Source organism: Xyrauchen texanus, chromosome 25, assembly GCF_025860055.1.
Source record: "Xyrauchen texanus isolate HMW12.3.18 chromosome 25, RBS_HiC_50CHRs, whole genome shotgun sequence".
In the NCBI taxonomy this organism is placed as follows: Eukaryota; Metazoa; Chordata; class Actinopteri; order Cypriniformes; family Catostomidae; genus Xyrauchen; species Xyrauchen texanus.
This window is the reverse complement of record NC_068300.1, coordinates 32,904,621-32,931,413: the sequence shown is the minus strand read 5'-3', so window position 1 is coordinate 32,931,413 and position 26,793 is coordinate 32,904,621. Positions and strand designations below refer to the sequence as shown.

The 26,793-nt window shown below is 37.8% G+C and overlaps 2 protein-coding genes across 4 annotated transcripts in view; both read left to right on the top strand.

Annotated features, from left to right (window-relative positions):
* The window catches only part of LOC127618807 (protein NDRG3-like), an 81,053-nt gene extending 79,278 nt beyond the window's left edge, over positions 1-1,775 (top strand). For both annotated transcript variants that reach the window (XM_052091441.1, XM_052091442.1), the window contains one exon: positions 484-1,775. In XM_052091441.1, coding sequence (XP_051947401.1) covers positions 484-659 — 176 coding nt within the window. In that variant the 3' untranslated portion in view covers positions 660-1,775. The remainder of the gene's footprint in view (positions 1-483) is intronic.
* A 4,350-nt stretch (positions 1,776-6,125) lies between these two features.
* Positions 6,126-23,501, top strand: LOC127619224 (src-like-adapter 2). Of its 2 annotated transcripts, none has more exons than XM_052092040.1 (8): positions 6,126-6,323; positions 13,993-14,129; positions 16,692-16,791; positions 16,888-16,974; positions 19,182-19,285; positions 19,420-19,569; positions 20,168-20,297; positions 22,231-23,501. In XM_052092040.1, exons 2-8 carry the CDS (start codon positions 14,039-14,041, stop codon positions 22,358-22,360), a joined length of 792 nt encoding a protein of 263 aa, XP_051948000.1. In that variant the 5' UTR covers positions 6,126-6,323; positions 13,993-14,038; the 3' UTR covers positions 22,361-23,501. The 2 variants fall into 2 exon arrangements, with proteins under 2 accessions (XP_051948000.1, XP_051947999.1); XM_052092039.1 differs by having other exon boundaries at positions 20,165-20,297.
* Positions 23,502-26,793: the final 3,292 nt, after the last annotated feature.

Sequence of the window (26,793 nt, the reverse complement as noted above, 5' to 3'; positions counted from 1 at the left end):
CACTGCTAGGTTGATCAGTGAATCACATGACCGGTCAAATATTATTCACTTTATCTTGATAATACTTGCATAGTAAAATTACCATGGCTGACTATAAATGGCACATTTCTACAATGGCATCAGCAACTCTGAACGTTTTGCTCTTGCGTGCAATGCCAATAAGTGTCAGCATAATATAAACAAAAAATTACAGAGTGCACCTTTTCACAATCTCAAATTCTCAGAGGAATCTGTATCAGTCTACAGTATATTATAAGCGTACAGATAAGCAGGAGTTCACTAAATGTAAGGAGACTCATTATTCTCCCCTTCCTGGACATCCATATGTTTGGATCCGAATGCTGAGTGCGCAAAACTGACTTTACTGTCAACAACATGCCCCTCATTCGGGATCCTCCCTCTAGTCATGCCTCAGTTAAAAGCAGCTTCAGAAGTGCTTACATGTTTTCACCCCTTTTGATTTTTCTTTTCTCTCTTTCTCAGTGCCCACTGCTAGTATGACCCGTTTGGCACGGTCTCGCACCCACTCTGCTTCCAGTATGAGCTCAGCTGATGGCTCTCGCAGCCGCGCGCATACCAGCTCACAGATGGAGGGCGCCACTGGTGGCTCCGTCCACGACAACCAGACCAGACCACAAACCATGGAGGTCTCCTGCTAAAGCATCCAGAACCACCATCTTTGGGATTGTTCTAATGAAAGGGATGCAGTGTTTGACTTGTAATTCATGTATTTAAAATATTACTATATTTATCCACTGCATGGACACACACTAACATTTTGCTGTTGTTTTTACCTTGATCTTGATTGGCTCACTACTCTTATTACTCCATTCTTTTATATTCGTGTCGTCATTTGGAGAAAGAGGTTCGTTTTTCAGTCTCTGTATGCTTCTCGTGTTTATATTTTGCTGAAGGCTGTTCTATATTAAACATTATTCAGAAGGTCTTTTTTCCCTTTTCTCGCTCTCTAAAGTCTTCCTTGCCCCCTCGTGTTTTTACTGTAGAGACGACCAAACTACTTCTATGTGTCATATATTTATCTTTTTGTACTTCATTTTCTGAATGGATTTCTTTCTCTTTTAGTGTGTTTCTGCTGGTCATGATTATCATTTGGCAGCGGCTATTATTAGGTTAATTTTAATTTATAGTTCTACTATTGTAATATTTAAAAAGAAGAGCTACTGACTAGCATGTCCCTATTTAAAGTGTAACAAGAATAATTCTTATTGTTGTTTATGTTTAGATCTTTTTTAGAAAGGTTTTACAACTGCTAATTCAGAATGGTTACATTTTGATCAGTCTGGAGAGCTGTATTAAGTTTTATACCAGAAGCCCCTTTCTAGCAAAGAGTTAGCGCTTAAGTCCACTTAAAATGCACTACACCATCTGTGTTTGGCTGTTTCAGATATCAGCTATACTGTAACAAGCAGATATGCCAATAACTAAGATCTATAGCTCAAAGAACTATAGCCAGCAAATCTATAGGCATACGATTTTGCCATTCTCCATTCCCTCTTTTCAGTGGATGTCCTTAAAACCACAGATTATTTTGAATACTCTGCTACTTTCTGGATCTTAATTGTTATTGGTCTTTATTCTTCAATATATTTCAATAAGTGGCAGTTCTGTTGATTGCTGATTTGTACCACTGCCTTTAGTGAGTTTGTAATGCGTTTTAAAGTTTAAAGTTTTGTCCTCCTAGCATTTAGGGGGCGTTGTACTGCATACTGTCTGCTGAGTATATAAATTTGTATGAATATTGAAATAAAGTAGTTGTACATAAACCGTGTCTTTCTAATCTTTCGGGGGGGGGTTCATATACTAACCTGCAAGCAACGTCAATTTTTGATAGTCTATATTTTATTTTTTATAATTAACATTTTTATTCTAACACAGAAAAGCAAAACATAACTACATGGAATCAAATTTTAACACCCACTACCACCAATCCCCAACCCCACACAGACCCTCAACAGACACCCCTATGGTCATACATGAGCACATACAAAAGAAATATATAGAAATCACACATTAATAACTTTCCCTCTCACTCCACTGTTCCAACCCTAGAACCCTCAAAAAGTATTTACCCCATTTCCCAACAAAAAAATCTAACTTCCCCAGTCTTCTCTATGACCCTTCTTCTAAAGCCACCACCCTCCCCATCTCCAAGCACCACTCCTGAAATGGGGGTGCACTAGCCGACTTCCAACCCCTCAAAATCACCTGTTTAGTGACCTTAACACTGGTTAGTACCCAAACCTCCACATGTTTATTCCCCACATTGATGACAGCCCCATCTTCCAAAATACAGATTCTAGGCCAAAACGAAACCCGAGTGGCAAAGACGTCCCATACAAAACTCAGAACCCTCAACAAAATCCCCTGGATCGTAACACACCCCTAAAAAAACATGGGTTCTATCTCAATCCTACGATTTGCATCACCAACAGGTGGGTGTCTTTAAGACCAAGCCTATACAATCTAGAGGGGATCCAATAGAATCGATGTAAAATCTTGAATTGCTTAAGGTATACCCTTGCATTTCTTGATACAGACTTGACATTTTTTAAATCCTAGACCACACTCCCTCCTCCAATAGCAAGTTTAAGTCTTTCTCCCATAATCTCTTGATAGAAGTTAGTGCTCCATCCCCCCTACACTGATGCCTCATGACTTTTTCCAAAAGCAGTAATTACCTCCCCCAGAGTATCTGCCATAACGTTCTTTAATGATTTTGTATAAATGTCTAACAAAAGTGGAGCCAGTTTTGTAGAATAAGATCTAAAAAAAACTCTGTGGCAAAGCCATCAGGCCCTGGAGCCTTGCCTGTAGGCAAGGCCTTAATTACCTTGCCAAGCTCTTCCAAGGTTATCTCAGAATCAAGGGAATTTTTTTTTGCTCAATCATCAGTTTAGGGAGTTCTAATGGTTCCACAAAGTTTCTAATATCCTGTTCAGTAGGCAAAGACGTGGAACTATAGAGATCAAGATAGAATTCTTTAAAAGCATTATTTATATCAATGGCAAAAATCGTACAATTACAATTTCACCACCAGCAGAGGGAATAGAAGAAAAAGACTCTCTGCTTTTTATATCTAGGCAAAATCTTCCCTGCTTTGTCCCACGACTCAAAGTATGACTGTCTTGCCCTGAATGACCAAAACTCCACCTTCCATGACAAAATAGTATTTTATTCGGGTCAATTCACTGAGGCCATCATTCGACATTCGGCACTTCAGCTCTGCCTCTACACTTTTAATATTCCCTTCCAGTTCCACAAGTTCTTGTGCTTTGTATTTTTTGATGAATGAGGCATACTGTATGATCTGACCCCTAAGAACCACCTTAAGTGCCTCCCAAGCCATGCCCACAGAGGATACTGAGGACCAGTTGGTCTCCAAATAAACATTGATTTTAGCCTTTAACATTTGTTGGAATTAGGATTTTGCCAAACGGACACATTAAAGTGCCAACTATATGATTTATTTTTCTCTGTATGTGGCAACACCTCTAAACACACCAGGGGCTGGTTGCATAAACATAGCCATTAACTTAAGACTGCATCTAACAATTAGTTTGACTAGCTAAAGACACCATAGAAAGTCTTTTGCATAAAACAAGCTCACGGTTGTCTTTAGTAAGACAGTCTAATTTGCATTGCATTGTGGGAAAAATAAGACACTGAACAGCTTAAAAAAAATGGCCGACAGTGGACGCTCAATAAATTTTTTATTTGCTGAGAATATTTGTTTATTAGAGGACCACAATGCTTCAAAATTAATTTTAATGAACACATTTAGTGATTTAACCCAAATAATTAAAAACACAACATTTTGTTACCATTTTTGAAGTCAAAGTCTTCAACCAAGTCTCAACTCAAGCCCCTTTCAGCCCCCACTGGATCAGCTGACAGTTATTTTCAATGGCAAAATAGAATGTAAACAAAAGTTAGCCTGAGGTGTGCTGTCTTACATTTTAGTCTTAAATTAGACTGATCTAAGTTTTTATGCAACTGACTGAACAAATTAAGACCAACATTTTAGACAACTAACTAGTAAGACTAGTCTAAAACAGTTTTATGCAACCGCCCCCAGGGCTTAATCTGAGACTAAGATGTTTCCAATTGAACAATCAACAACAGATTAAATGAGGGACTTATAAAACCTTTCTAATATAAATGTTATGGGCTGATAAAAAAAAATTATAGTCCCCTACCAGATCAAAATATCTGTAAGACCAAGATTTTTACACATCCCATGAAGTGTCAATGTTGCTCTAGGTGACTTACACACATTTGCTTCACTATGATCAACAACTGAATCCATCAACAGATTAAAATCTCCTCTCAATATTATATCATGAGGGGTGCCACCGGCTTGCAACATCCCTTCAAGATCTATTAAAAAGCATGGATCATCAGCTTTAGGTGCGTAAATATTTGCGAGAATCAACAATTGACCTTAAATTTCTGCTAAAACAATAATGACTCTACCTAATTTATCATTAAGATGTTTGAGACATTTGAATTGTAGATGCTTACTTATCAGTGTAATTACTCCCCTGCTCTTACTTGAGCCAGCACTAAAGAAAAAAAGTCTTACCAACTTTTTCAGCTTCCTGCAGCGAAAGATGCGTTTCTTGAAAAAATGCCCCTGTGACAACTTTGCTGTCTTTGCTTTGGATTACTCAAGTACGGTGTTTCTATACAAATTTTGTGAGATAAAATTACATAATAGAAAATAATCTATAAAACAAACTCCAGCAAATAGAAGAAATAAACAAAGAACGTGTAGATTAATTCACAAAACAGTCCCGAAGGTGTGTTCCTCCACTGAACAAGCTCAATTTTTTATTCTTGAAGAAGGGCAAAAACCTTTTTGTATGTCATTTTTATCTGTACTTTGATTTCATTCACTGTTTATACTGCCGCCTCCATGCACCGTACCGTGCTACTCACTTGAGTTTCAAAATGAGGGTGGAAAATGGTCACGGAAAAACTATATTTCTAGCACATAAAAACTTGATTTACATAAATGGGCTTCAGTTTAAAAAAAAATATTTTTTTAAACGAACATATGATATGACCTCTTTAAGACCCAAATCATTTCACAGCATTGCATGCACTGATAACGGGAAGCTCAGCGTGCACTTTTTTTACACTATCCATCACAGTGACCCTTTTTTTCTGTCATCTCAGCCAGCTGTGAAAGTTTCCGATCCAACAAGCAAGATTTGTAGATTTATTGATAGCATGCGAGCAGAGATGACACACATTAAAGTTATTTATAGAAACTGTTGCATACACACTTCAATCACTTAGCACATTGACCACAGCAGAAAGGATCAGTGATTAAAGATCACTGCTGAGTCCTCTTTCCATCGGCTGTGCATAATCACTTTTTATTTATCTGTCATGTTCATTTACTGTTTAGAGATGGGCAGAATTTATTTCTTATCTGCCCCTGAAATAGGAGCAAGAACTTTTGAACCCCAGTAGGATGACATCCCACTATAACTATAATTAACTCTCTCCGTTTGTCATGGGAATGAGTTTCGAACATCTTTACATTTAGTAATGCAATGTACAGTACATTGTAAATTCACTAAAAGTTCAGTTTATATGGATCCTTTATGCTAATGATCTGAAATTCTACTTTAAGATTGTAATTAGTGGCCATAATTTGTAGGAACTCTTTGTTTTGAGACTATAATAGAACATTATCTAATTCCTCAGACTATTTAGTTTCCATGGCAGTTATTGTTATGGTAATTGGTTGGGAATATGTGACATTAATAGGACTAGAGAATTTCTGTACGTTCTGTGTTGTATCAAAAATTCAACAAGCCTCATCCATTGGAAAGTGTGTGTCTGGCTTTATGAATAACCCATGACAAGGTCATATTTGTTTTTGTTTATCTCTTTGAACATCAGTGTTGTGTATTTTTACAGCTCACAACACCTCTATCTCATTCTCTCTGTCTTTGCGTCAGTAAAGGTGTGACAGCTTGACCTGTTTGTCACAGGAAACTGCAAGTGTGTAGTAAATAGAGTATGTGTAGTGTGCATACCAAAAGTCACAAGACAACAGGAACATCAGACAGCTTTGACTTCCTGACTCTCAGCTCAACTGTTGCTCCTCCTCTGCTTTTTAGTAACCTGAATAAAGAAGAAAACTATCACTCTATTCACACAAAACTGATTTACAGAGTTTTGTTGTCTGGCTATCTCAGTTTTCAGGCCTGTTGCACACATTCTTAAATAGCTGTGCTGGTGAAGAGGAAAAGAAGGATTGTCATAAATGCCAGCTTGAGGACCATGAGGTAAGATATTTTGTGCCCAAATATAACAAATGTGTGTACTACATACAAAGTATTTTTTATTACACTTGTGTAGAGAGCTTCACCTGTTAACATTGATTCATAATAGCTCAAATACTATTTTCCTTAACTGTTTAATTCTATTTATGCTCTGATCCCATTTCTGTAGAAATATATTCAAGAATTTTATAAAATTGTTACCTTGTCTTAAAGAAAAGCAAAAGACAAATATAAAAAGTAAGTCTTCATGTACATAAAGAATTTAACAGAGCAGTAAACTTCAAAGTCAAAATCTCAAAGTCTTGAGAAGCGTGTGCTTGCAGAGCAGTTTTGAAGTTGCTTCAAAGACTTAACATATTTCAAAGACACATTTGTGGATTTGCATGCAATGTTGAACAAAAACACTATCTTGGATTAGTATGATTCTCTCTGTCAACCCGAATGTTTGATATGTTGATAATACTGACTGAATACATGTGTGTAAATATTGACAAAAGGTATATAGACTATATTGTTAAAATTACACTATGGCCACAACAGAAAATTAGTAACCTTGTTCTGAGTCTTATCTATGGGCAAATGTGCATTTCTCTTACTGACCCATTAGGCATAATGCATCATTAATGCATGCAACATTATTCTAAAATAGGATAGGCACTTTAAATGAGATCTGGAAATACATGGACAGCTGCCCTCACTTCGAGAATCATGTTCTGACTGTCAATGTCTCCCAGTGTCTACTCCAGTTTCTTACATGATGAAAAAAAATGTGTCAATGTGTGTGACCCTTTCACTGACACTATTAAGTGCTTTATCGAGCAGAGGAAGGAAATCTTGCTTGAAGTGTTCCTCTGGTGTGAACCGAGCCTCCTCTTTTGCAGGTTGTTCTCTTTGTGCTACAACAGGAAAAGTAATGTCTATCTGCAACTTTTCAACAATTTCTCTGGCGTCTGTTTGAGCTGACGAGAATCCACCATCTCTGTAATCCTGGAGAAAACGTTTGACATTTTATATTTCCCGTTTGAGAACATCAGTTGACATGCTGGGACTCTGCAGAAGTTTACTTAAACAATGAATCGGATACAGTACATTGTACCAAATCACAACACAAAGAACAAACCACCAGGATGTCAGTTCCTTACACAGATTCTGTGCCACAGACAATGTTTCTCCATCCGTCTTTTCTGGTGCATGTTCACCAAGTGCAGTTCAGGCCTCTTCCGTCTCAGGCAACTGGAGGCATATGCTTGTAAACTGTCAATGCGATATTGCCATCTTGTTGTTGACAGATTTGTGATTGATTTTTGACAGTGAGCTTCACATGACTTTGCAGGATTGACCAGCGTTGTACTGATGAGCTGAAGGTGTTACACAGATGCTGAAGAATGCCGAAAAATGTCAGAGAAAGCAGAGATGACTTAGCAGCATCACCCAGAACCAATTTCAGTGAATGACTGCTGCAGGGAACACACAGAGTCTTGTTGCTGATCTCAAGCAGTCTTTTCTGGACTCCCAACTTGTGTCCTATCATATTACTCCCATTGACCATGACAATCTGAAATGTTCAAATTGAAACCGTTAAGCTGCTCATTTAGGGTATCAAACAGGCCTTTCCCTGCGGTGTCATTCACACTGACAAAAAATCCAACAAAGTGCTCTGCAATGTTTGCTCCCCCCAACGATGCGAAGCACCAAGGTTAGTTGTTCATTGTGACTAACATCTGGGGTGCAGTCCAGTATCACAGAAAATAACTTTGCCTTCTTGACTTTTTGAAGAATGGCATCCTTTGTTTTCTCTCCAACTAATGCAATGAGCTAGTTTTGGATGATATTACTAAAATAGTGATCTTTGATCTTCTTTTTCTCACTTCTTCTCAGGTGTTCACTCATTACAGTATCAAACTGTGCCATGAGATTACCATCATGGGGTTCCAATGCAATGTTTCAAGAGCATGTAATTCCCGACTCTCACTGTCAATAGTTTTTCCTGATTTCAGTCTCTCTTCTAATTCACGCCAGGTTTGCATATTTGTGCGGTACTCTTCACGTTTTTCATGCTCTTTAAGTGACTGTGGATATTGATCCACGAGTGAAATCCACCACTACTCTGTGAAAATATGCTTCCCCTTTCAAAGAGCTTTCAACAGAAGCAGAACACAGATTCACTGCTGACTGAATAAACTAACCAGTTTTTTTTTTTTTTTTTTTTGTAATAACAATCCGCAGTTAACTGACAAGGAATTTTGTCATAATTTTGAGGAAAATCTCAATAATTTTTTTGAACTGATCCCCATTTGACAATGCCGCCGCATCTTTGTTGGTCAGTTATTTTCTCAGGCCAAAGTGCTTTGTCATCAGAAAGCACAGTTTCACTTACCACCCAATCGTGTGGTGCGGTCTGGGTATCGGGGGTAATGTTATCATCACCGCCACCAGCAAATGTGGTAACAGGTTTGGGCGCAGCTTGTTCAGCGAGCGACCTGGGTGGGTCTTCCTCATCAGACATTTCATTTGTATTTTTTGGGGAGAAAAAACTTGTAAGCTTTGACAAACTTTCAGTATTGGATTTCTTCTCTTTTATTTTCTTTTGTTTTTTTAGTGCTGCTTGGATACGTAAGCTTCATTGTTGTTTCTGTCTACTTAGGTGGTTACTAATAAATGAGGTCAATAGAAGTTTCAAATGAGTTAACGCATTTGCGTGGTTTGCATGGTGGGTTCACACTGCTACTGGTACCAGGTGACCATCTGCTCAACAATGCCATTTAGCTGTGGATGCAACTGCATTACACTATAATATGGAAACATGCCCCACAAAGGTTGCCGTGATTACCACTGAATATTGATATTTGGCATATGAGGTTGTTTAAATCATGGCAATTATGATATTTTACTGGTATTACCAATATCAGGGAAGTAACATGTTATTACAATGTAATAAATTGCTATAACAATGTAATAATGCAACCATCTATATGCATCAGTGCATTTCATGTCAAAGGACTGATGTTTTAGGGTATTTAAACACAAAAAGGGTCTTGTAAAGTATATAGCTTGTTTTATACATGTAATTGATACCATCTAATTCATCAGATTTCCAGTAATCACTGTCATCATTTTTCATAACATACAATCATCCTCACATTATCTGTCACTTAATCACAACAGAATATCGTAATTTTATCTCAACCAGTGAGGTTTTTTTGCATATCTGTTTTATTTGAATATTAAATCATTTTTATAATTATAGTATAATTTTTTTATTATATTTACTTTGAAAATGTTCTGTTTCTTGCTCATACACACACAAAGTTGTGTAATGATTTATTAAATAACTGCAGCATGACCAATTATGATATAATTGATGAAAAGTGTAGAATGTTCTCAGTGCTGCACCAGATCTAATTTTAGAACAGCCAAACCTTTTTTTCACCCAAGTTGACAAATAAGTATGATTTGAACATGTGGATGGAAAGTTTTGATCATAACCCACAAGTGGTTAGTTGGCATCCTTCCTCCCTTCGTTCAAAGCGTGACAGGAACTCATAACCTAATAAAATTGTAAAGCATTTATTTTATGTTTTTGCTTTGATTATCTTTTTAGTATGGGCTGAAATATGTGCCACCAGAAACTGAATTTGAACCATTTATATTTGAATTTGAATGGCTAAACTTGAATAATTGCATTGAAAAACTGAATTTGAATCACATCATTTGAAATTGTATTGTTTAATTAAAATTGAATTTATTCAAAAACTGAATCTGAATTGTATCATTTGAAATTGAATTTATTCGTTTGGAACTGAAGTCCAATAAAATTTGATCCTCACTGAAAATTAAACTCTCTATATATCTTCACATTCACTTCTCACAATTCAGATTCAGTTCTCAAATTCAATTTCAAGTTACTGAGACAGACATCCGGGTAGTTGGAGGATGAAGGAAGAGCAATCGAGCGCAGATCGATAGATAGCGTTCATTGGCGCACAGGACTCCTCTTGGGCCAATCAGCACCAATGTTTTGGAGCACAGTACGTTACCCGGCATGAAACTATGGAATTACAATTGTGTCAATAATAATGAATGTAACTTTATAAAACTGAACGTAACTTTATAAAACTGAACGTAACTTTTTCAGAAACTATCAAAAATATTCCATTACAAAAGAAGAAAAACACAATTAAAATGAAAAAAATGAACTCAGTCGCATGAATTTAACAGGCTCTTCAAATATGCTTAATTTGTTGTTAATGTTTTTCAAAGATTCGTTTTCGCAAATCGTGGATTCTGAATACATTACCACAGATTTCACTTACGCTTCGCAGTTTTTCGTTTGCTGTTTTGAGACAAACCTCTCGTGGGGGTGGGCTTAACAGTGATCTACTCTGATTGGATAGTGAGCTTTTGATGGACAGGTGCTCTCTGACCCGGATGTACAGACGTCACTCAGTGGCGCGCATATTGGAAAGCTCTCGCGGTGATTTGTAGTTATGCAATACGTCGTGCTTTGTTGTATTACTTACTAACAATATGTAAATAATATTTGACCTATAATTATATAATTTAATATTATATGAGACCTTCGATCGTCTAATAATCGTCTTCGATCAGTCTGTAAAGATGAGCTCTCAGGAGAGACATGGAGCGGCATCATCTTCCTCCTCCTCCTCTTGTCCTTCAAGGCAGCTTGAAGTAAGTTCGTGTTACTGAAGTAACCAATAACATCAATAAAAGTTTTATTCATGTAACGTTACAGTGTGCAACAGTTCTGGCTTTATTTTGCAAATGTATTGTTGTATTGTAAATGCATGCTAAATAAAATGTTGCTGTTTTGTCATTGTCATGACTGCAAAACTGAAACCTGGCCATATCTTGGTCCACTGTTTGACTCTGCCTCGACTGCTGAACGGACTGCTGCTGACCCTGCCTTGTGCTGGTATTCCCGAGCGACTGGTTAAGAATTTCAAGGTTGTTATGTACAGCTGCAGATGCAGCATCTGCACCAAGATTTCTGCCTTGCTGTAGAATAAAGACCAGTTTGACATCTGCACTGTCTACATTGACACGTCCTTGAATATAATAACTGTGCAAAAGAGCAAACGATCAAACTACATAACATCATGACATGACATCAGTGCATTGCAAACTTGTGAATGACAATAAAAAATTATTAAAAAATATATAAAAATATGATATTTTATATGTGTTTATCAAAACATTGTGAATAAATATAATAAAATATATGCAATATTCCACCACTGTGTTGAAATTTAGAGTGTTTTCTGTAAAATTAGACAATTTCTATCCATTTACTCCAATGTATGTGGGCAGGACGCTCTTTTAAATTCAGATATGCCTAATTCTCTAAAAAATTCAAAATATCCTGCAGAGCTGAAGTGTTTAAACAATAAATGTGCAAAATAAAGCCAGAAATGTTGCACACTGTAACGTTACATGAATAAAACTTTTATCGATGTTATTGGTTACTTCAGTAACACGAACTTACTTCAAGCTGCCTTGAAGGACAAGAGGAGGAGGAGTGGAGCATTTGTTTAATAAGCAAGGTCTTTTATTCAGATATTCAGAATTTTTTTCTGAATACCAAATACCAGTAACCCCAAAAGAATTTGCTACAGTAATGGGTGCTATTCCCTGTGATTTATGTATGCTTTTTAAAAACCGTAATTACTTCACCCCAGTATCTACTGCATCCTTTCCTAAACCTTGTGATACTTCTGTTGGTCAAATCTGTTTTTCAGAGTCGAAATCTTTATTTCTTAAGGATTTGATTTCTGTTCCACCTGTTATTTCCTTTTGGAATAATTTGTTTGGTAACCTTAATTGGAAAAAATCTGGTCTTTACAGCAGAAATTCTTTATCACAAATAAAGTGAAAGAAATGTCCTTTAAGTTGATACACAGGTTCTATCCTGTTAAGAAATTTCTACAAAGATTTAAATCTGACATTGAGCTAACATGCTCTTTTTGTGTGAATTCTGATGAAACAGTGGTTCATTTATTTTGGTCGTGTCATTACACTCAGAAGCTCTGGAATGATATTGATGTTTTTATCAAGTGTAAGATTTTGCTAGGCTTCTCAATACATATGAGAAACATTATATTTGGGTATTTTGAATCAGACCCCACAAACGAAAATATCTGTTTTGTTATTAATTTAATTATTTTCTTAAGCAAATTCTATATTCACAAATGCAAATTTTTAAACTGTAAACCTATCTTCTCTGTCTTCTTAAAAGAAATAGAAAATTATCTCAATTTGATTTCAGTATCTACTAATAAGAAAGCCATAAGGACTGTTAGAATCTGCATTGCATTTGATCTCTTCATGTGAACATTTTTGTGTGATGTAATGGCCCTACCTCTTCTTTTATTGTTATATACATTATTATTATTATCTTTTTATTATTATTATTATTATTTTTTTCTATTTATTTTTGTCTTCTTTATTGTTTTGGTTGATATTATGTGATGTACGTATGCTTTCTCTTTTGTATTTTCCTGTTCTTTGCATTAAAAAAATAAATAAAAAACAAGAGGAGGAGGAAGATGATGCCGCTCCGTGTCTCTCCTGAGAGCTCATCTTTACAGACTGATCGAAGACGATTATTAGACGATCGAAGGTCTCATATAATATTAAATTATATAATTATAGGTCAAATATTATTTACATATTGTTAGTAAGTAATACAACAAAGCACGACGTATTGCATAACTACAAATCACCACGAGAGCTTTCCAATATGCGCGCCACTGAGTGACGTCTGTACATCCGGGTCAGAGAGCACCTGTCCATCAAAAGCTCACTATCCAATCAGAGTAGATCACTGTTAAGCCCACCCCCACGAGAGGTTTGTCTCAAAACAGCAAACGAAAAACTGCGAAGCGTAAGCGAAATCTGTGGCAATGTATTCAGAATCCACGATTTGCGAAAACGAATCTTTGAAAAACATTAACAACAAATGAAGCATATTTGAACAGCCTGTTAAATTCCTGCGACTGAGTTCATTTTTTTCATTTTAATTGTGTTTTTCTTCTTTTGTAATGGAATATTTTTGATAGTTTCTGAAAAAGTTACGTTCAGTTTTATAAAGTTACGTTCAGTTTTATAAAGTTACATTCATTATTATTGACACAATAGTAATTCCATAGTTTCATGCCGGGTAACGTACTGTGCTCCAAAACATTGGTGCTGATTGGCCCAAGAGGAGTCCTGTGCGCCAATGAACGCTATCTATCGATCTGCGCTCGATTGCTCTTCCTTCATCCTCCAACTCTGTCTCAGTAACTTGAAATTGAATTTGAGAACTGAATCTGAATTGTGAGAAGTGAATGTGAAGATATATAGAGAGTTTAATTTTCAGTGAGGATCAAATTTTATTGGACTTCAGTTCCAAACGAATAAATTCAATTTCAAATGATACAATTCAGATTCAGTTTTTGAATAAATTCAATTTTAATTAAACAATACAATTTCAAATGATGTGATTCAAATTCAGTTTTTCAATGCAATTATTCAAGTTTAGCCATTCAAATTCAAATATAAATGGTTCAAATTCAGTTTCTGGTGGCACATATTTCAGCCCATATTTTAACCCTAACATACAAATCAATACAAATGAATAAATAGAAAACTGTTTTCACAATTTTTTATTTAGATTGTGGTTCCCACCAGTATTGTGCACCTAAACACTCCAGAGCAGAATGGGCAGTTGGCCAAGTAAAGACCAGTGCAGATCCATCAGACATGCTGGCCCCCTGAGCCCGGAAGAGAGTACCGGTCCAAGTTCCCAGGGTGAGTTCAGCACTGCAAACATGACCCAGATAAGCAAGAATCAGTTCTAGAACAGAGTTATACATGCATGAGGTCCTGTTGACTTGCTTTCACATTCATAGCATTAGAATATGAATCAGACTCATCTCACTGTGAATTCGGTGACAGTAAGTTGAAAGTTTTCATGCAGAAATTGGTCTGTGCTTACTAAAATTCAAATCACTGTGCCCCAGTGACCGAAGTGTTCTTAATCATATATGCACGTGTGAGCTATAGTTTCAGCAAATAGGTATGTCTGCAGGCTGGAGAGCTCCAAATGAGGGCAAAATGTCCTAAAGAGGGCGGGGTTACTCCAAAAGGGGGTTGCGGCAACTCCAAAGGGGCCATCACTTCCACTAACGTTAAGGTTAGTGAAAGGGTTTGGTTTGGAGCTCTCTATATCTTTGCTGGCAGTTTGGAGCTCCTGACTCATTTTGGAGCTCGGCCTGCAGCTATACCCTTCTCAGTTTCTAGGTGAAATGTCAACAGAGTGGTGCCAAAAGCGAGTTGTATTTTTAATTGTAAATGATCAGTGCTGGGTGGATTACTTGTGAATTTTAATCAGGTACTGATTACAAATTACATGAAAAAAAATGCAATCAGTAACGTAATCTCATAGATTACATTTTGGGGTAATTTAATAATAAATATAATCTAATAAAGAATCTAATCCCATTACGTTTTCATTACTTTTGGATTAATTATTTTGATCAACCTAATTCTATTTTATTTTGTCACATGCATTTCAGTAGGATAATAATTTTATCATAAAAGAACAAAGAGGAAAATGTAATCCATTCTTGCCATTCTTTATTACTAACAAAAAGAGCTCATGACATTTTTAAAAAGTGCAATAAACTTTACATGAATTAAATACATTAAATCTAACAGCATTGCCATTGTGTGGCCAAAGTTTATAATTCAAAACACTGAGACATCAAGTTCATTTTAAGGGCATAAAACAATAGCAGCATTACGAACATTAATGAACATAAAATCAACATAAAATCATCATAAAATGAACGAAAATTTATGGCCATAAAATCAACAGCAATGACGTTGCCTAGGTAAAATATTTTATCTAAAAACACTGAAAAACTTTTAACCCTTGCTGCTTACTGATAGGCCATTGCTAATTCCTTAGCTGAGGTGCATATATTACTGTTGTAACATAAAAGGAGCACATGCTCAAAATGTTCATCTCTGAGACTGTTGAGCTTTGGGCTAAGAAAATGATGATATTTATTTAAAAATGATCAATAAATTATTAACAATTTACTGCTGTTGCTTGTTAATATGTAATCATGTAATCTATAAAAAAGTAACTGCAGTCCAATTATGAGTATTTTAAAATGTAATTTAATCCAATTACAAGTACTTGATTTTTTTTAAAATATGAGTTACTAATCCGCACTGTAAATGATGTAACTCATTCCACAGGAATGCTTATTTTATTAGGCCTAATCCTACTCCCTAACCCTAATCCCAACCCTAAACTTTACTGTTAGTGGAGTTAACGTAATATTAGATTGAAAATGCAATGTCTGAATCATGTTCACCCTTGTTTATGTGAATGGGATTGCCTCCTGGTTACCACAGGCCAGCACCTCGCACAATCAATTTTACATGGACCAGTAAGCAACCACCCACAACATTCTTGCAGTTGCATAGCAACATGCATAAAACAAAATATCCTAGCAACAACATAGCAACATAACGAAAACCCTCAGAATATCTTAGAAACTGCATAGGAAATGCCATAAACAGCCAGAACATCCCAGCAACATGCTAAAAACACTCAGAACTGCATAGCAACATGCTCAAAACAGCCAGAACACCCCAGAAACTACATAGCAACATGCTAAAAACACTCAGAACACCCCAGCAACTGCATAGCAACATGCTGAAAACACTTAGAACATCAAAGCAACTGCATAGCAACATTCTAAAAACACTCAGAACATCAAAGCAACTGCATAGCAACATTCTGAAAATACTCAATACATCAAAGCAACTGCAAAGAAACATGCTCAAAACAGCCAGAACATCCCGGCAACTGCATAGCAACATGCTAAAAACACTCATAACATCCTAGCAACTGCATAGCAACATGCAAAAAAACATCCATGCATTTAATAGCAAAATGCTAAAAACATGCAGAACATTCCAGCAACTGCAAAGCAATGTCCAGACCGTCACGCACAACAGAACCTTTGCATAGTCAAGCACCAATTACATTTTCATCAGAAAAAGTTATAATCTTGTTTTCTAATATATATTCACGCCAGTAACATAATTTATGTATGTCAGTGCTTCAAATGGTCTGAGGATATTCTTCCTGTCATTAAATTCATGTTGGTTTTGTGTCACAAAATGTAACTTCTCTGACATCAATAACTAAATATCTAAAAATCCCATGTTCACGTCAATGTTAAAACGGTCTGTAGTGTGTGCAAGTGTTAAATCCTGTGAATAGGAGACTTATAAAGGCTGTCTAGTTTGAACCAACATGTAAAATGATGTTGTTTTCACCTCTTTCTACAGATGATGGAAGATGTGTGGTGGTTTCACTATACGACTATCCATCGAGAGGTCCAGGTGACTGCGACATCAGAGTGGGGGAGAGACTCAACATTTTGTCAGAGTAAGTCCAGAATCACTTGCACTGTTTTGATAATAGGCGTAGTGAAGTGCTGCTTGTACTGCATCTGTATCTGATGTAGTAATTTGTGTGTTACAGTGAGGGAGAGTGGTGGAAAGTAAGCTCTTCAGCTACAGGAAATGAAAGCTACATCCCGAGCAATTACACAGCCAAAGTGTACAACGGGTGAGCAGAGCTCAACTTAAATTTCTCATCCTTAATTTAAGCAAATCACAAAAGCAAGCGTACAATTCAGTGCAACAACACTCTTGCTCGTGTGATATTGGTTTGATATAGCAGTTATTTACCCAAGAACCTAATATAGAGTCACTTATATTTTAGACACAAATAAAAGCCAGTTATTTTGCCAAAGCAGAATCAATTGTTGCATGTTGCTGAGCAATGCACAAACTGATAGCCTTCTTGAATAATGTGAACACAAAGTGTACAAGATAAAGTGTTCCAGTGCTGTTATTTGAACTACCAGCACTCTTGGAATGCCTCCTGTTATATCATTTACATTAAATGTACTTTTATTCATTTAGCATAGGGACCATATGTGTCCATTGTGAACCAAAAAAAATCAGTAGGGATCAATCCAAGGGAGACATTTTTTTATTTTAGTAGGTATAAAGTGCTGTAATCGTCTTTTTTTGGAATGGCATGTATAAAATTGTACTTCCTGACAGAAATAACTAGCTGGGTATCCATCCATGTTTTCTATGCAAATATTTGGATATAGAAAATTATTGATTGATTGATTTATTTGCTGAGATGCAAATATAATCTCCAAAATGCACATAATTAAAATTAAATGTCCGCTAAACGTAGATACATTTACAAAAATATGATGGAAACACTTTAACTTAAAATATACCTCTATAGAATTTACATAGGAATATACAGTAGATGTGCATCAAAATAGTCATGTGACTACCTCAAGCCATGTAAATACATAATTTGCTCAGAGAATATCATTCATTTAACGTAGCATCTGCAATGTTGCTCTCATTATTCAGAAATGCCAAATCCTGTCATCAAAATGATTTTGTTCCCATATATAAGGCATCTGCTGCTGAACATTAGCATGAAGTTCATTAGAACGTTTTGCTGCATGCTCTCAATCAAAAGTTATTTGTTACAATTAATTTTCTAACTTCCATTTTCATTTCTATTTTGCACCAATTTCTCCAAAAGTGACTATTTTGGTCTCTTAAACACATGGGATGGAAACGCTGCTTTATTCGCAAATTGTTTATGTAATATTCCAATTTTGCACATTAATAAAATTAGTAACTTGGATGGAAAAATGATTACTGAAGTAGGTGTCCTGAGTAAGTCTTTGTGACTCATAAACTCTGTAAAAGGCAAAAAGAAGTCGCGAGTGGCTTGCACATTTTTTTCTTTTTAGTCTTTGGAGGGTGGGATTTTGGAGAGTGAATGTGAGGCCATTGTTGTGCCAAAATTTGACTACCTGCCAGATTCTTACTCCCCACTACCTGATTGGTCCTTATCCCTAAAGCCCACCCCTAACCAAAGTAGGGAGTCATTGGCCCCTATCCCTTAAGCCCACCCCTACACCTACCCCTAAACATAAGGATACTAGGGAGTCAAAAATCGGCACGACACCGGTCTGATTCCAACATGATCACACAGACAGTGTTAGTTCCAAATGTTTTCCATCCAACTTCGGAACCGATGCAGTGAATTCTGGTAAAGCAAAACCATGCAGCGAATGTTCATGCCCCAACAACCGCCCACGCTGTGCTTTTGACATTACATACCTTTTGATCTCCAGCGAGCGAGATACTGCTGTTTTGGTATCCGTACTGTTAGGGTAAGGTTTTGGATTGGGAGTATTTTGGCATATTGCTACTCAAATGTTTTTTGAAAATCAGACACACTGTGCCTTTCATACCGCATCCATTCAAAGACAAAGGTGAAATAATGTTGTTTTGTTCTCAGTGACTCGGGACTGTAGTTCCACCTTTGGCCACAGGGGGCAGTTGTTGCCATTTTTCTTGTAAGATTCAGTGGCTAGTTATGTCGGATGTTAGCAAAGTGGCCGAAATCTCTAAGAACACCTCTGCCGAAGCAGGTCTGCGTGTCACAATTGTCTGTTCTGATTGGTTCAGAGAATACATTTCTTAAATTGGTCCGATCCAAGGGTTAATTCCACACATCATCATAATTTCTCCTGAGGGGGTGATGATGTCAGTACTAGTTTCTGAAGTGGGGTTAATTTCTTTAGAAATGAGAACTTGCTGTAGGTTAATAACCGTGTGTAGAGTGGGTACAGCTGGTTATATTGAGTGCTGTGAGATTTTGCTATTGTCAGTACATACATTATCACGTATCTGTGACTAACTCTCTGTCTGTGTGTGTGTGTGCAGGTGGCAGTTTGTAGGTCTCAGCAAACAGAAAGCAGAGGAACTTTTGCTGCTCCCCCATAATCAGCCCGGCTCTTTTCTAATCAGAGAGAGTGAGACCTTTCCAGGTACACACAACCTAATGCTAGTTAAAGTTCATTTCAACCTTTTAACCAAAGATACTTTGATGCACATGGAAACACGACTCACATTTTCTTCAGAAAATGTAAAGATCCAGATTGTAATGTGTTGTTTTGCACAGGAAACCACACACTGTCATTGCGCAAGAGCAGCTCACAGGAACGTGCATCTGTCAAACACTACCGGATCAGCTCCATCGAGAATGGCTGGGTCTACATCTCTCCCAGACTCACCTTCCGAACCCTCTCAGACATGGTCGCACACTATTCAGGTACATACACAAACACAGTTATAAAGGCAAGCATCATAGCCAGTGTAGCATGTATTATTTGCACCCATTGGCTGAATGTGACATTACTAGTTGTGTGGTTTCAGCACTGTGCCACCTTCAACACCTTAAGTAATGAATTAGTACTTCTGCACACATGGTAAAATGACGTATATTCACATAAGATGACATCAGTCATATCAGTGATCTAGGAGAAGTTATTTTCTCCTACATACTGTAAGGCACTTCGCCCCTCATGATGGAGGCCTTGTTGAGATCAAATGGCAAGGCGAATACTACTTTATCTCAGTTAGCCCACTATTATTGGATAGTTTCGGTTGCCAAACAGTTAATGATAGGTGAAAAATGGCATTGGCAATCGAAAATGTTTTTGCGTGTGTGTGTGTGGTTGTGTGATACTGCATCTACATGGATAGTTGTCAGTATAAACTCTAAGACCACAGTCATATCAGCCAGAGAAATACTAACTACAACTAGTTAATAAAGTAACAAACAAAAGTTTAGCTTTAGTTTTGCTTAATGTCAGTCTTTTAAAACTGAATTGTTGCACAGAGTGTAAATGTGAACTTTTCCTCAGAAGTATCGGACGGGCTGTGCTGTACTCTCGGGGAGCCCTGCTTCATCATTGGAACCAACAATGTTCCCGTGGTAACCGGTCTGCCTCCTTTAGCTCTGAAGAGACCCACTATAAATTGGAAAGATGTGACCAGGTACGTTTGCATTGTCAAATTAAACAATGTCAGTCACGAATGAAGTTTGATGACACATCATCTGATAGTGACCTCACAAGAGGTTCAAAAGATTTACTTATTACAAATTGCTATAATTATCGCAAGTCCTTTCCAAATTTAATCAGGAAATAAATTATAGATATCTCTGCGTTAAAATGCCAATCCTTGAAATCAATTACTATATACAAATAAGTAAATAAAAAATTATAAAAGTAAAAATATATATCAGTGAATATGTTTTTACTAGTAAACACGTTATGTTTGATATAAAAAAAAATGTCATTCTTGAAAATGCTAATTTCTTATATCAATAATTACATTGTTACTAGTGCAAATTTTAATTCCCGAAATTAACAATTGAATTACAATTTAAAAATAAATATGTAAATAAATAATTAAAAGGTAAAATACACAATGCTATATTTTGTAACTGTAATTGTTTTCACTAGTGGCAGTTTTCATTTTGGATATGTAAAATGTTATTTTAACTTATTTACACTATTTCCAGATATCTGAAATTCCAGATCTAACATGTTGAAATACATTCACAGTAACGATACACACATTTCACAATACACATACTTTCTCAAAGCAGCTTTATTGAAAATCATGCCTTGTTGTCTGAAATCCCCCTGTGAACAAGTTCAAGTGACTAGTCAGGAAAAGAAATCCTTTCAAATGTTATTTAGTGGTGAAAAAGAAGGGGGGAAAAAACTTAGAGGAAACCTCTAAGACCTCTGGTTTTACAATATATGTACATAGTCCAATATTATTAATGGCTTGAGCAAAAACCGCAGCTTTTTTTTTTTTTTGCATGTAAACTTGACCGCTGTTATTATAACATGTGCGCAAGTGTTGTTCTCAAAGATGTTTACATTTCAAAGTCAAAAGCAGATAATTATAAGTCTAATGTAATTAAGTTGTTGGTTTTTTGATAGTTATGACTCATGCACAGACAGATGCTCATAAGTTATGTCACGGTCAGTGTCGTCTGGGTGAGGTGGCTATTAAACTTACTGCTGCTGTTTCTGCCCCACAAATCCATTGATTTGCACGGTGATGTCAGCGTAAATAAAACGACATGTTTTATGTACTGTAGCACCAGGATATGACACCATTGTTTGGCAAATTTGACAAGCTGTAACGCTACAATCAACTTGGAGTTTGCCATCGATGTTCTCGCCTATGTACTGTAGATATGTTGCTCTGTTTTCCTGTGAGCGCTCAGAGCCGCCTCTCCAGGGAGGAGACTGTTTCATAGCTCTCAAAATTGCACTGTTATGTATCATACAATACCTATGGTATTTTATAATGAGCATCATATCGTACGATACAATACTTTTTATACCCCTAATTTACGGATATATATATAAAAAACAATTGTACTAGTTGTAATTTAATTGTTGATATCAGGAATGGACATTTGCACTAGTAATTATTCCAATAAAAATTTGCATTTTTAGTAGTAGGAAGTGCGTAGCTGAGTTGTGTATTTTGAACTAGTAACATTTATTAAAGATATCTGTAATTGTGTTTTGAACAGGAGTGAATGACCGATCATTAAAATAGAAAAAATGCAGTTACAGAAATCAGGATTTTTTTCCCCTTCTAATTAAAATATTATTTTTTATATCATGAATGGGTATTTATGTCATAATAATAAGTAATGTCATGAATAATAATTATGTCAATTTTTATGTGAAGAATTAACATTTTTACTAGTGGAAACTGAAACACTAATATAAAAAATATAATTTTCACTAGTGTAATTCGATTGCTGATATCAAGAATTTGCATTATAACTAGTGAAAATTGGATTGTAGATCTATAATTCTTTTCCTGTACTCAATTAAAAAGGCTTGCAATACATAGTAGCATTGTTGAGCAGTTTCTAAATGAATTCTCTTTGCAGCTCAATGATCTTCGGACACAGCAAAGATGACACAGAGGACTCTCTAGTGAGCGAAGGACTAAAGGAGGCCATTAACTCTTACCTATACATGACAGATAAATGTGAGGACAGTCAGAACTGGGATACATGAGTGGACAAATGGGGCAGAAGATTGAATGCTTGTGAAGTAAAGTCTCATTTTAGTCCGTTTGAGTCTTTGTGATGAGGAATAAGTGTTTGAATGACTTTGATCAAAGCTTGGACTCTTGATGCTGTTTTCTGGCATACAAACACCAACACACATACTATAGAAACGGACCCAAAAAAGATCTCCATTTCAGATCTACACTTGTCTCGAATACATCGATGCATCCATTTGCATTTTTGTACTGAATCGAGGATACACAATATCTGTTTGACAGCGAAAGCGGCATCGAATGAAGATCCAAGCATTCTGAGTCATTACTGTTCTTCCAGAGTGGGTGCTGGAAATAAGATGTCACAGTTTCCTGTGCAGACTCGTTCCTGGCGGACATGAAAGAGAAAAGAATGAAGGAAAAAATGATAGAGGAGTGTTTGAGTGGGAGGGGGAACACAGCTGTGTGATGTGTGGATCCACTCCTCTCGTACTTTCTGGATCTTATTTAGTGAGACATGTATTACTGTACACTTAAATCAAATGTCATCATTTACTCACCCTCATGTTCTTTCCAAACCTGTATGACCCATATGGAGATCTCAGCCATAATGTTAGGGACAGCCTCAGTCACTATTTACTTTCATTGCATCTTTTTTCAAACAATGAAAGTGGATGGTGACTGAGTGAAATGTTTAAGTTCCATTTTGGGGGGAACAATCCATTTAAGATCAAGACATCAAGAAACGTTTGATGTGTAAATTATTAGGATGTAAAATCCTGATGAAAATACCAAGAAATACATATTTATAAATTACAACAGGATTGTAATGTTGTACACATATCTGTAAATACTGTATATACAGTAGAAACAGCCATCCGTTTTGTGCAATTTTAATAAACTTGACAGAAAGACAAGGGCATCACTGTATTTGTACTGTTTGACAAAAGAGTATCTTGAATGAGGTATTTCCTGTCTTTGTACCTATTGTCTTGTTTATCTGAAGCCAAAAGTAGTGCTGAGCTGCAGGAAATGGTGAAGGTTGGCACTCTGAAAGCCTGTACGTTTGTGCATGCCTGTATGTGGTTTGTTCGAAAGTTTATCTTGCAGCTCAAGTGCTCTTTTAAAGTTTTATAAAGCGTTTTTGATGTGAACAGACCCCACTTTAAAAAATAAAAGTATAATTTGTGAAAATTAATTCTTCCTCTGGTTTAGCTGTGGTACACAAGGACACATTTCTCTCAAAATGACACAAAATCAAACATTCTGATTAGAGCTAACACAATTTTCCACAGAAAAATGACTTGTTTGTTTAATCCAGCAATTTTGACAGGCTATATGTTCCTCAACATTTCATATGAGACCGATGAACATGATAACAGGCACAACAGCATTGTTGACGTTGTTGAACGCTAGATCTCACACACTGATACACTGAAGTAACACCTAGGTACTATAATTCTATTGCAGCTAAATTAATTATTGTTTTATTAACCAATGAGGCTTTCAAAAGAAATGCGTTGACTATGGCCGTACTCGACGCTTCAGTAAACGACTGAATTTACTGCCATCTGGTGGTCAAAACAATACCTAGTAAGCCTCATATGTGGTTACATAAGTTTTGCCTTTAAATGTATTAGCTTTAAGCCCATCTATACGCTAGTAGACTTCTAAATGTTGACTAAATTAGGTATAAACATTTCAAATCTGCAGTCTCTCTCTCTCTTCAGGCTAAAAAGACTTGGGAACATCCAGAACATCACATATAGGTTGAGAAACTTTGTCCAATCAAATGCTTTCAGGAACTGAAACGCACCCTTCATCTGCATCTGTTCAGCACGCCTGGCTGTGTTTTAACTGGTGATGATCATGCCTTCATAGGGCACTTCGAAGGGAACACAATCCATGCTAAAGTTCGTCATTCCAAACAGATTTTCCATTAAGAATCAATAGGTTACTCACGTAACCCCGGTTCTCTGAAACATCGAGTGGAGAGATCCACCTATGGGAAGGGCATCCGTACCTGACCTCTGCAGAAGCATCCAATTGCACCAAGTCTGGCTAGACAGACAGAAGCGCGTGTCCTATGCTCGGTAAGGTCCGCCCCTTACCTAAGGGCATATAACAATCTGCACGCTGCTGCTCCTCAGTAAGAATATTAAGCTTCTCGTGCAGCAAGCGGGGCAAGCTTGGTGGATCTCTCCACTCGATGTTTCAGAGAACCGAGGTTACGTGAGTAACCTATTGTTCTCTTTCATCATCTCGTGTTCGAGATCCACCTATGGGAGACATGGACAGCTCCCGATTGCCCAATACACTCACAGTGAGGTCCTGCAAGCCAGAAAAGGGAGCGGTAAGCCCCAAGGAGGCGGTGCTTGACACGTCCGTAATTACACACATGGCAACCCTGAAGCACACAAGTGAGAACTGTGTACTGGCAGAGCTGAAGAAACATGTTAGTGGCACAAACATAAATATCAGCCCAGCAGCACCCAGTAAAGACAACACCCAGCAGGAATGTTAATGCATGCTCGGTGACATGAATGTGTACAGCCAACCGGCCCATTACCCCTTTTCCCTACTTCATATATGTATATATATATATATATATATATATAAAATATATTACATATATAAAGAAAAAGGAACCAACAGGGGAGGGCTATGAAGAACCCACCCCAGGACAGAATGAGCTACGGGGTCCTGGTTACATCCAGTCGGTAGTAGCGTTACAAAAGTATGGGGAGAAGCCCAGCTGGCAGCAGAACAGATGTCCTGCAATGAAACTCCCCTGAACAGAGCCCAAGAAGCGGCCATGCCCCTCGTTGAGTGGGCTCTGATGCCTTCTGGAGGCAGCACTCCTGAAGATTCATAAGCCAAAATTATAGCTTCCACAAGCCAATGTGAGGCGTTGCTTAGAAATGGGATTCCCGAGTGAGGAGGAGCCCAAGAGATAAAGAGCTGATTGCTCTTCCGAAAAGCACTGGTCCTATCCAAGTAAGCCCGCGAGGACACGGACGGACCGGACACAGACCATTCAGCCTCTGATCCTCTTCAGATGAAAAAGGAGGAGGGTGAAAAGCGGAAAGCTCCATTACCTCACTGCGAGAATGCTGGGAAGCATTTAGGCATAAAGGCAGGTTAGGCTTAAGAAAAACCTTATCTCCACTAAGAGAGAATTTAGTGCACGAGGAATGAACAGAGAGTGCATGTAGGTCACTGACACGTTTAGCTGATGCTAAGGCCAGGAGCAACGCTGTCTTAAAAGACAGAATTTTCAGGAAGCGCCTCCCAGGGGCTCAAAGGTGGCTGACATAAAGCCTCCAGCACCATGGAGAGGTCCCATTCAGGGACAGTCCTTCTAGTAACTGGGAGAGAGCAGCGGGCACCCTTCATAAATCTCTGAATGAGGGGTGCTGCCCTGCCGTTAAGCCATCAAACCCAACATGACAAGCGGAAATAGCTGCCAGGTAGACCTTAATAGTGGAAAAAGTCCTGCCTTTATCCATAAGGTCTTGTAAAAAACATAAAATATCAGAGACTGAACACTGATATGATGTTGAACCGCGCTCATCACACCACCCTTCAAACACTTGCCACTTACAGTCATATAGGGACCTTGTGGAGGAAGCCCTAGCGTTCTGTATAGTTGCAACCACCCGTGGGGGAGCCCCATCGAGCTTAAGTTTGTCCTCTCACGGGCCAAGCCCACAGAGCCACCCTGTCGGGTGTGGGTGATATATTTCCCCGTTAAGCCTGAGACAGCAGGTCTGTCGCGAAGAGGGAGGGAGCCACGGTTGGGCATGCAGAAGAGGAATTATCTCTGCCAACCATGGTGCCTTGGGCCACCTGGGTGCTATCAAAATTAGGGACAGGCCCTGCTCTCTCACCCTGGCCAGGGTAGGAATTAACAGGCACAGGGGAAGCGCGTGAGAGCAGCACTTTGGGCCACGGGTGGGCAAGTGCGTCCACGCCCGAGTGGCGTCCTCGATCCTTTAGCGAGAAGAACATAAGACAGTGGGAGTTTTGCGGCGAAGAGATCTACGTTAAGCCTTCGAATTTCTCCCACAACATGCCCACTATCTGGGGGTGGAGTAAGCCAGTCTCCGTGAGGCGGGTTCCCCCTCGACAGAAGGTCCAGCGCCCTGTTCAGGACACCTGGAACATGGGTTGCGCGTAGCGACAGGAAGTGCCGCCTGCTCCACACCAAAAGCCTGTGAGCTAGGGCATGAAGCTTGGGCGGCGCATGCCGCCCTGGCGATTGATGTGTGCCACTGCAGTGGTATTGTCGCAGTGAGCGAGCACATGATGCCCCTGCAGGCGGGGAAGAAAATGATTCAGAGCTTTCCATACGGTCATGAGCTCCAGATAATTTATGTGGGCTGAGCGAAGTTACGCTCGACCCGCGAACCGTTCACCGTCCTGCCCTCCTGAGTGGCTCCCCAGC

Coding starts and splice junctions, on each gene's coding strand:
- LOC127619224 (XM_052092039.1), top strand. CDS start 14,039: ATGGGCAGTTGGCCAAGTAAAGACCAGTGCAGATCCATCAGACATGCT. Junction 14,130..16,691: donor TACCGGTCCAAGTTCCCAGG/GTGAGTTCAGCA, acceptor CTCTTTCTACAG/ATGATGGAAGATGTGTGGTG. Junction 19,286..19,419: donor AGAGAGTGAGACCTTTCCAG/GTACACACAACC, acceptor TGTTTTGCACAG/GAAACCACACACTGTCATTG.